Here is a 10,634-nt window from a genome sequence, read left to right on the forward strand (position 1 = left end):
AGATGCAGCCCAACATGTAGCCCCTTGCCTGCCCTATCCGTTGCTGTGTCGTTCCCATCACTTTCTTGAATTGCCCAGATTTTCACACATGGAAACCTTAGCGAGCATCGGCGAAATACAAAAATGCTCGGGTCGCCCATTGACTTCAATGGGGTTCGTTACTCGAAACGAACCCTCGAGCATTGCGAAAATTTCGTCCCGAGTAACGAGCACCCGAGCATTTTGGTGCTCGCTCATCTCTACTAATAAAGTTTAAATGGAGCCAGCTGTCTTTTTTTCCCAGCATTGGCCGCAGCTAAACTCCCTCCCCTTCCCTTTTTTTTTTAACCGCTTTCATAAAAATCTATGGGAGCTTGCTGCATATCCCGGCAAACGATAGGGCAAGACCTACCTTTTGACGCGGCGTATAAAATCAGTGACCGGAAACGGTCATGTATGTGCTATTTTTCCAGGCGTGATTATTTTCTGCAGCAAAAAAAAATTGGTCGTCTGAATAAATGAATTGAAATCCAATGGTTCGGATGGTTGTTTTGGAGCGCCGATTTTTTAATGTGGCTAAATAGTTGCGTAAATACGGTTGTGTGAATAAGGTCCTAGGGTATATTTACATGGGCGATTTTTATTACGTAAGCTTGTGTGTTGCGAGACACACAGAACTCACAAGAAAATAGAACCCATTCTTTGTAACGTGCAATATCGGTCCGCCCTTAAGCAATTTTTTTCACGCACTTATAAGTGCGATTATTAAAAAATCAATACATAAATGCTAATATTTGGGCGGTGGAGTCACACAGAACAGGAATAAAGGTATCTATGGATTCTACTGACCATCGCACATTGTACGGTACATTCAGCTTATAGCACAAAAAGCAGGTGACAGACTTCCTTTAACACAATATAGAGATTGCCTTCTTAGTAATACTCCGGGTCATTGTCTGCTGTTTGTAGAGGCTGTAGACCTGTAGAGCTAATGTCAAGATATCTTACTGGAAGGGAACGTAAATGGTTAAAAGACATATTATTAGCTTCTGATAAAGTATAAATATATCTGTAATAAAATGTCTTTGTATTCTACAGTCCTCCGTGCTGGACTCACTTTTGCTGGAGTCACTCGCAGGCTTACTTGGCGGACTCTTGGATCTAATTTTTACACCTGTTATTATTTTGGGTTCAATAGTATTTGAAGTCACTGATGCTTTTGGTGGCCTTCTTACTGGCGTTATTGGTCTCCTTGGTGGCAGGGAGGGTGGTCTCCTTGGTGGCAGTGGGGGTGGTCTCCTTGGTGGCAGTGAGGGTGGTCTCCTTGGTGGCAGTGAGGGTGGTCTCCTTAGTGGCGGTGGGGATGGTCTCATTGGCGGTCTCCTTGGCTGATCCATCATTATCGCTGATTCCAGGTAGTCATTTTCTTCTTTAATTTAATGCTTCAAATGTGACTTAGAAAATAAAAACTTCTACAAATGAACATGTTTTATAGGTTTTTATGGTTCAAACATTTTTTATTTAGTCTGCCATTAATAAACGTTAGTTACAGTATTATGGAATGGTGTCATGAATAAACATTTATAATTAACAAATACTCAATCTGTCTTCATTTTCCATCCACGTTCTCAGTCTGTGAGGCAGTTTCTTCATTTTTCGGTATAGACAAACCTTTTTAACAACAACAGGCCCTGGCGGGCTAATAATTATGTGTTTCACATAAAATTATAAACAACAAGGAAAAAAAAAAAGAAAAAAAGGGAAAAAAAAAGAAAAAGGAAAAGGGAGAGAAAAAGGAAAGGAAAAAAGAGCGGGACGTGGGGGTGGCAGAACGGGGGCAGGTAGGAGGTATGAGGGGATGGGGAACAGGTGACCCTGGTTTGGGATAGGTAGCAATAGAGGTGTGGTTTATGGAATAGTAGAGCTGACTATGGAGGGGGTTGTGGTTGTTGGTAGAGCTCCGCTGTCAAGCCACGTGTTTAGGTCGGGAGAGAGACGAAATTGGTTCCAGACCAACCACGTAGCGATATATTTGTTGTGTCTCATCTCGTCTTTTGCGCAGAGTTCCTCCATGTGTCTTATGTGGTCTAGGGCTTCCAGCCACTTCAACCTTGAGGGGGCTGTCGTAGATTTCCAGTTTCTGGGGATTGTTTGTCGCAGGGCCAGGACGAAAAATCTAAGTAGGGAACCTTTAGAGCTGGCTATTGAACCTGGGAACATGGAGAGTAAGGCCATTTCTGGCGTGAAGGTGATTTCACATCTGCATATACCAGAGTACAGAGTATTGACCTCCCTCCAGAGGGGGCGGATCTGGGGGCAAGACCACCATATGTGAACTAGTGTTCCAGGTTCTCTTTGGCATCTCCAGCAGGTATCCGGGTACTGGGGGAATATCCTGGCTAGTCCCGTCGGGGTGCGGTACCATCTTGTCAGAATTTTATAGTTCAATTCTTGCAATTTACTGGACATATTTAATTTGTGGGTTAGAATGTATGACTTCCTCCATGACTCCTCTGGGGGTGCAATTCCGAGGTCCCTCTCCCACTCCCTCTCCAGGTCTTTGTTACTGTTACATGTGTCTTCCTCTATTAACATCTTGTACAAAGATGATATTTTTTGTTGAGTTGAAGAGGCCGATAGGCACATCTTCTCGAAGGTGGTCAGAGGGTGTCTTATTTGGTGTATATCGCCTAAGGCCCCCGCGTAGTGTCGCAGCTGTAGATATTGGAACCACGCTCCGGGTGGGGGTCTTTGTCCTTCCAGCAATTCGTGTAGTGTTTTAAATCCGTCCCCTTGAGTTATGTCTCTAACCCTGAGGATTGTATCAGTGATAACGCTAGTTAGAGTGGTACCCTTTAGGAAATTAGGAATATCTATGTTACCAACCAAGGGAGTGAGTGGGCCCGGCCTGTGGATCATGCTCGCTTTAGTCGCTGATTTTAGCCAGGTTGAGACCAGATCCTCTATAAATGGGGACCAGCCCAAGCCTTTGTGTTTCCCATTGCCTGGGACCCATAAGAGTCCCTTGCCATTAAAGGGAACAGAGTCTTGTTCGGTCTCTACCCATATTTTCTGGGCTCTGCTATGAAATAAGTCTAGGATCCGTTTGGACAGTGCCGCTTTATGGTATAAGGCGACGTTTGGGATGCCCATGCCTCCCCGGTCCTTGGGACCAGTGAGGGCTCTCCAATTGCGCCTGGGTCTGCTGTTTCCCCAAATGTGAGTCATGATGGCTTTCCTAATCTGTGATAGAAAGGACCCAGGTATGTGGATGGGCACCGTTTGGAACAGGTAAAGAAACCGCGGTAACACATTCATTTTTATTGTATTTATTCTGCCAAACCATGACATGGGGACCTGTTGCCATCTCTTAAAGTCTGTTTCTAGTGTGGCGAGAAGGGGTTTAAAATTTTTTTCGAAGAGCATGTCTAGATTTTTTGTGATCGTGACACCTAGGTATTTAAGATCGTCCTGCTTCCATTTAAACGGGAGAGTAGGTTTCAAAGCTTCCACCTCCGAGTCTGCTAGTGTGACATTAAGGATTGTTGATTTGTTGAGATTCCCTTTAAAGTTGGAGAGTTTCCCAAACCTTTTAAATTCTGCAAGAATGTTAGGGAGAGCGATTCTGGGGTTTGTTATGTATATCAATAGGTCATCCGCATATAGGGCTATTTTATTTTCTTTGTTACCTATTCTGACGCCGCTAATGTTGGTGTTTGCTCGGAGAGCGTTCGCCAGGGTCTCCATTACCAGGATGTACAGGAAGGGAGACAGGGGACAACCTTGTCTCGTGCCATTACGTATTTGTATGGGTGACGAGAGTTGACCATTGACCCTAACTCGAGCGGAGGGGCACTTATATAGCGCCATTATCCAGCTCCTGAGTCTCGGACCCATGCCCGCCCGCCCCAGCACCGCCTCCAGAAACCCCCAACCCACCCTGTCAAACGCCTTTTCTGCATCCACCGAGAGTAGGCACAGGGGATCCCCGGAGGCGCGCGCCCGCGACACGAGGGCAAGCGCTCTAATTGTGTTGTCCCCTGCCTCCCTCCCCGGGACAAAGCCCACCTGGTCCTTATGAATTAGTGAGGGGATGTGTGACTGTAGGCGGGTAGCTAAGATTTTCGAGAAGATCTTAGTATCCACGTTTAAGAGGGATATTGGTCTATAACCGCTACAGGATGCGGGGTCCTTTCCTGTCTTGGGGATAACCGTGATCACAGCTTGTAGGGCCTGGGCGGGGAAGGGGCAGGAATCAGATATGGAGTTGAATGTTTTGAGCATTAGGGGGGCCAAGTCTTCTGCAAAAAGTTTGTAGAAGCGTGGCGTAAAGCCATCTGGTCCCGGGCTTTTTCCGATTATCAGGGATTGGATGGCCTCTTTTACTTCTTCAAGGGTGAGGTCTCCCTCGAGCTCGCTTTCCTCCATTTCTGGAATGCGTTTGGGAGCAAAATTAAGTAGATAATTATCTCTATCCTGTAGTAGGGCTTCATCTTGGTTCCCTAGCCTGTCCGTCAGGTTATATAGGTCATGGTAGTATTTATGGAAGCCATTTACTATTTTAGCGTTTGTGTTAACTTGGCCCTCGTCTGGCGTATTAATTGCAAAGATATATGTCTGTGGAGGTTTTGGGTTTAGTGCTTTTGCTAGCCCTTTACCGCTTTTATTCCCGTGTTCATAGAAGTACCCTCTAGCTCTATCCCGTCGGCACAAAGAGGCCTGATCCAGCAGCTGTAGGATTCGGCCACGTATTTCTGAGATTTCAGACGCCCTCGCGTTCAGCGGGTCTCTCTTATTTATGTTTTCAAGGTGGGTCATCTGGGACAACAAATCCCTCAAAGTGGTGTTCCTTTCCTTCTTCAGTCGCGCCCCATGGGAAATAAAGATTCCCCTGAGTACGCATTTGAGGGCTTCCCATTTTATAGGGTCTGATGTGTTGTCTGTTGAGTGATCTGTGTTGAAATTTTCAATGGCCTGTTGTATTGCTTGTGTGCAAGCTGAGTCCGACAGCAGGTTGTCGTTTAAGCGCCAATTGATGTTGGTAGTGTCATGTGTGGCGCGTCGGATCGATCCCCAAACCGGAGCGTGGTCTGACCATATAAAGGGGCCAATGGTACTTGAGGGGTCGCGGTCTAGTAGTCTATGTGAGATGTATAAGTAGTCTAGGCGTTGGTATGAGTTATGTGACGGGGAGAAAAAGCTATAGTCTCTCTCTTTAGGGTGCAGAATCCTCCATAAATCAATGAGCCTAAGACTAGCCAGTTCCTTGCGTAGCCTACGTAGTGACGTGTGTGGGATTACAGACTTACCCCCAGAGGAGTCGAGTAGAGGTTCCATGCAGAGGTTGAAGTCTCCACCTAGCAGTATATTGGAGCCGTCCGCGAAGGTCCTCAGGGCCCCCAGTACCCGGATTCCAAAGCGCACCTGTGCTTGATTTGGGAAATATATATTAGCGATAGTTAAAATTTCGTTATAGATTTGGATTTTCAGGAAGACGTATCTTCCGTCTTCGTCCATTAATGACGAAATAAGTTTGTGAGGAAGTTGCCTATGTATGGCTATCGAGGTTCCTCCCGCTTTTTTGCTGGGATGCGGGCTATGGTGCCATGTTGTATAATTTCGGTTTTTACATTTAGGGATTTTGTTTGCTTGGAAGTGAGTTTCCTGCAAGAGTGCAATCATAATTTTTTGCCTGTGCAAGTGATCCAATATTTGCCCCCTCTTGGCGGGTTTATTTAGCCCTCTCACGTTGTATGTGCCGAATGTGATACTAGCCATGATCTATATTCAGGTGGGGGAGTTGTTTAGTAACCAGGGTGTAGTTGGGTCGGGTGACAGAAAAAGAGTAGAAAAGAGGATAGGAGAAAGAAAGGTTTACAAGAAAAAACCTTTTGCGGCATTCAGCGGCCGCATACGCCATCATGGTGAGAAGTGTTGTGGTCGCAGCGCTGTGCGACAGCTCACCTTAGGTAGGGAGTGGTAGAGTGCTCGGCAGGACAGGACCGGCCCCCGCCCCCACCCCCCGGGATAGTTGCTATAACATTTGGGGTACCCAAGAGGGTCCCTGTAAATAACCTCCAAACGGCAACACGGCAACAGTTCGGATCAAGTGATCCGGTATTTAACGGGAACTTAAGAAAGTTATGAACGGCAAATGAGATCCATCTTCCGGCTTCCTTTGTCTCTCTTCAGTGTAGTTTCTGGCCAGTCCTTCTCATGGGGGCTTCACTGTGGGATAGATGGCATCAGGTGTCCGTTTCAGGTCCTCTGCGGCTTTCACGGCGCTGTTTGGGTGGGACCGTCTGCCAGTGCTCTTGGACAGTTGGGGATAGCAAGGTTGGGGTGCTTGGCCAGTCAGGGAGTGCGATCATGGGGAGTTGGAGGATCCCCAGAAATTTAGGGAGGTCTCCTAACATGCGGAATGTAGCTGACTTGCCTTCTTTTCTGGCGGTCAGGGAGAATGGGTATCCCCAGCGATATGGTATGTCCCTTTCTCTGAGCAATGTTAGCAGCGGCCTCAGTGCGCCCCTGAGGCGGAGCGTGTGGCGTGCGAGGTCTTGGAGTATGATGAGAGGTTTGCCATTGTGCATAAGGTCCCCCTTTTCTCTGGCGGCGCGCATAATGGATTCTTTTTCTCTAAAGAAATGGATCCTGCATATTATGTCCCTTGGTCTATTTGGGTCGGTCGCCTTGGGTCCCAGCGCCCTGTGTATCCTGTCGATTATGACTGGGTTGTCCGGTGCGCGATCTAGTAATTGCAGGAAAAATGTTTGCGCCCACGTCTCCAGTTGGGGGCCATCTACTTCTTCGGGTAAACCCCGGATGCGAAGATTGTTTCGCCGATTCCTGTTCTCCAGGTCGTCTATATACATAGTCAGGTTGGCGATTTGGTCTGTTTGATATTGTATGGCTTGCCTATGTGATTCTAAGATGGCCGCCGTGTCTTCTTGCACCTCCTCTACCTGCAGCAACCTGTGTCCCATCTGGTGTATGTCAGAGTGGATACGATCAAGGGCTTGTTTGTTTGATGTTTCAAATTTTTCGAACAGCGCGTGCAGCTCGCTTTTTGTGGGGATCGACATTATGTGGGTTTTCCACTGCTCAGTGTCTTTATTGGAGAGTTCCCCTTTATGTGCATTATCTGTTGGGCTGCTGGGTGCACTGCTCTCAGGGGATACTGACCACCCCAGTGAATCATTGCCCCTGTTGGTGCTAGGGGAGGTACAGTGTGCAGCAGGTGAAGCTGCTGCTGGTGTGCCTGTATGTGCTGAGGGGGAGTCCATGTTGGTGTAACTCACGGTTCTGCTGCTCTCTCCTGCTTCTCCTGGTGCCTCAGGTGCGGGGTCCTCTCGCGCTGGAGGTTCCTGCTGCGTTGTGCCTGTTTGCTTCTCCCTCTGTGAGGTGCCGAGGGACGGGGACCGCAGCGGTTGCTGAGCCGGGTTGTATTGTGCGGCGCTCGGCGGAGGGGACTGTCGGGACCCACGTGACCCTGTGGGAGCCGGCGCCGGCGCCATCTTGGCCGGGTTCCCGCCGCTCTGGGCGCCGATAAATCGCTCCAGTGCCCCTTTTCTGCCGCTCGGAGCCGGCGTTTTCGTTCCGGGGGTGATCTTCTTGCCCATCCTGTCCTGAATGGGCGGAATTTGCCGCTCTGTCGGAGGTTGCTGCCCGGGGAAGGTGAGTACAGCGGGAGCGCGTCTCACATGCGTCATATCTCGACATTAGCTAGCCACGCCCCCAGTGTTTTATAGGTTTTTAAAGAATATTTTTCTCCTCCTGTTTCATTTCCTCATTCTACTTCTTATAAACCTAAATAATTGATGTTTCAAACCAAACCATGTATACAAACCCCCCACATACTATACTGTAGTCTCATACTGTATGCCCCAGACTTCCCGATGGTCGGAGACATACTGCACATTAGAGGTCTAAGTGCATGCACTATGTTATTGATTACCCAAAGAGCAATGCATTGTCCAGAAAGTGACAGATATTGTCCATATAGCACATATATCACTGAAATATTACATATATAGCACAGTTAGTGCCATTTAGTACCCTATGGAAACAGCCAAAAACCAGTCAACTCCCTCCGTCCAAGAGGCAGTCATAGTATAACTCTAAACCTTGTACCAGGAGCCTTAGGGGCCAGAAGGTCTCTTTTCCCCATATCAAGAGATGAGTACTATACTAGAAATCAAGCATTATACTTGAGGGATCTGCTACAGATTGTACATTAGGACCCAGCAGCTTCAGGTTCGGCCTCCGCCTGCTATCCAGACAGTACAGCTGGTATTGTTTTCACAGACTAATCTAAATAACTGGTCCTTCCACCATCCACACCATTGAATTGCATGACTACATGCTTTCTGCCTATAGTCACCACTAGGGGGACACGGCTACACATGTGCTGATTTCACATACAATATGTTTCTAATGGTTAAGGCAACAAACTGAAACTATTTCCATATTCCAGGCTCTCCAGTAACGTTCCTGACCAAGAAATGGAAGTGAAGTAAAGAATAAGTCTGTCCTCTAATTTCCGGATGATTTTTTTTCTTCTCCTTTTATGAAATCCTCCAAAGAGTTGTCAATGATTTACTTTCCGTAATCACTAGAATGAATAAAGTAGACAAGTAGAACTGCACCTGGCTTCAGGTCTTTAGTGTAGAGACTCTTCTGTTCTTCTCATCTTTATACTTTCAAATACAAGTTTGAGTGAATGTCCGTCGCGCTCCAATCACATCTCCATTATGTCTTTCTGCAATGCTTTCTGTCAGAAATGCTGGAGAAACATCCCAGCATGCTGCACTTTGTACCGTTAAATGGCATCCAGACGGGATGACGTTGCACGTAACACTAACTGGAGTCGCATTCTATGACGAGGAGAATGTGCCGATAACCCACCGCTCCCTCCTCCCCCTAAGGGGATTGAGAAGGAGGAACACCGGGATTTACCAGGTAAAGACGCTATATATATCCACTGTTTTAACTGTTTTATATGACTTGATAAGGGTACATTGTGTACCGAAACGCGTTATCATACTGCTGGCTTGAATAAATACAAAAGAAGAAACCTTTTGGGCTGAAAGGAAAATTCTTTGGTGACTGAATAGAGGTGTTGGAATTAGGAGGGGGAACATTGGATACCATAACCCCCTCCTCCAAAGTAAGTCTCCTTTATTTGGAGGAATATTTTTATCACGTCTTTTAAGTAGGCTCTGTGAGCGCAGGAAAGAATTTTTACTAAACAACTATTTCTTTACATTTCATATGGGGGTTCCTTTGAGGGACCCTTGATCCCTTTCCAGTGACTCTCCTCTTGGAAAAGGTGGATTATTGTTATACAGACCTACATACACAATCCTATGGAAAATTGATCCAGAGGTGAGATATCTGGTTTGACATACCAGGAACTTTCTATACTTTTATATTTTTTCTTTTGGATCATCTAGGGTTCCATTGTATTCTTTGGCGCTTCCTCTTTTTTTCTACCTTACACAAACAATGGCCTCAAAGGACAGTAAAAATAAAAAATAAAACTATCGTTAGAGACCTTGTGCCTTTTCTTGCCAGACCTTGCGATAAGGGAATGATCGATGAAAGGTATAAAGAAGTTAGATGATTTAACATCTGAAGAAGGCCTAAAACCATTCTCAGAAATCAGTTCCAAGTTTCACCTACCAAAGAAAGCATTATCCACCTATTGCAGAATAAATTCCTTTCTACAAGAAACCTCTTTACATAAACTACAAATCCCCATTACAATTATTAACAGAATCACCTCTGAAAAAATAAATGACAAATCAGATATAAGATGGTTCTACGACATACTGCCTGACAACATCTCCCCAAAAATGAAATCACATATCCTAAATTGGGAAAAAGAATTAGGAGAAACAATTTCCATGGAATCGTGGGAAAAGGCTTAAAGAACTTCCTCAAAAGCCACTAAAGGGTTAGGGATTCTAGAAACTCAAACGAAACTTCACCTAAGATGGTATCTCTCTCCCTCGCTTTTGGAAAACAGACTCAAAATAGGCGTCTATGCTGGAGGGAATGCGGACAAAAAGGAACTTTGTCTCACATTTTCTGGTCCTGCCCCAAGTTAAACAGTTTCCTGAGTGAGGTCCTAAGCGAATTGTCAAACACTCTTAAATGCCTAATTCCCAGAGAAGTCAAACTAATCTTGCTATTGATAGGCCTCGATAAATACCCTCCTAACATAAGATTCTTACTGGGTCACTCACTTATGACAGCCAAAACTATAATCGCTAAACACTGGAGAGAACAATTCCCCCCAACAAAAGAGGAGTTTTTGGACCGGATGGCAGAACAATGCATGTTTGACAGTTGGTATGCAAAACGAAATAACGCTATGAGAAAATATGAGGAGGTCTGGGGTATATGGAAATCTAAACATTAAAACATGACACATATAGAGTTCTATGTGATGCCGATTATCTGTTGTTTATGTTTCGTTAAATTTCTAGCCAGTTGCAAACAAAAGAAATTATCTAACAAAGTTAATATGTTTGTAACATTTGTAATTACAAAGAAAAATTTTTTTCAGCTTGAGACACCAGTTGTAATAATATAGAAAAGAATGAATAAGTAATAGTATACATCAATGCTTAGAATTGTTCTAACATAATTCT

General features: G+C 45.5%; 1 protein-coding gene across 1 annotated transcript in view; it reads left to right on the forward strand.

Moving 5' to 3' along the window:
• LOC136610000 (uncharacterized) overlaps positions 1–1,371 on the forward strand; it is a 119,023-nt gene extending 117,652 nt beyond the window's left edge. Inside the window, exon 9 of the mRNA XM_066589273.1 lies at positions 1,078–1,371. Within this exon, the coding sequence (XP_066445370.1) occupies positions 1,078–1,371 (294 nt within the window). The remainder of the gene's footprint in view (positions 1–1,077) is intronic.
• The last annotated feature ends 9,263 nt before the right edge of the window (positions 1,372–10,634 follow it).

The sequence above is a fragment of the Eleutherodactylus coqui genome, chromosome 2 (assembly GCF_035609145.1).
Source record: "Eleutherodactylus coqui strain aEleCoq1 chromosome 2, aEleCoq1.hap1, whole genome shotgun sequence".
Classification (NCBI taxonomy): Eukaryota; Metazoa; Chordata; class Amphibia; order Anura; family Eleutherodactylidae; genus Eleutherodactylus; species Eleutherodactylus coqui.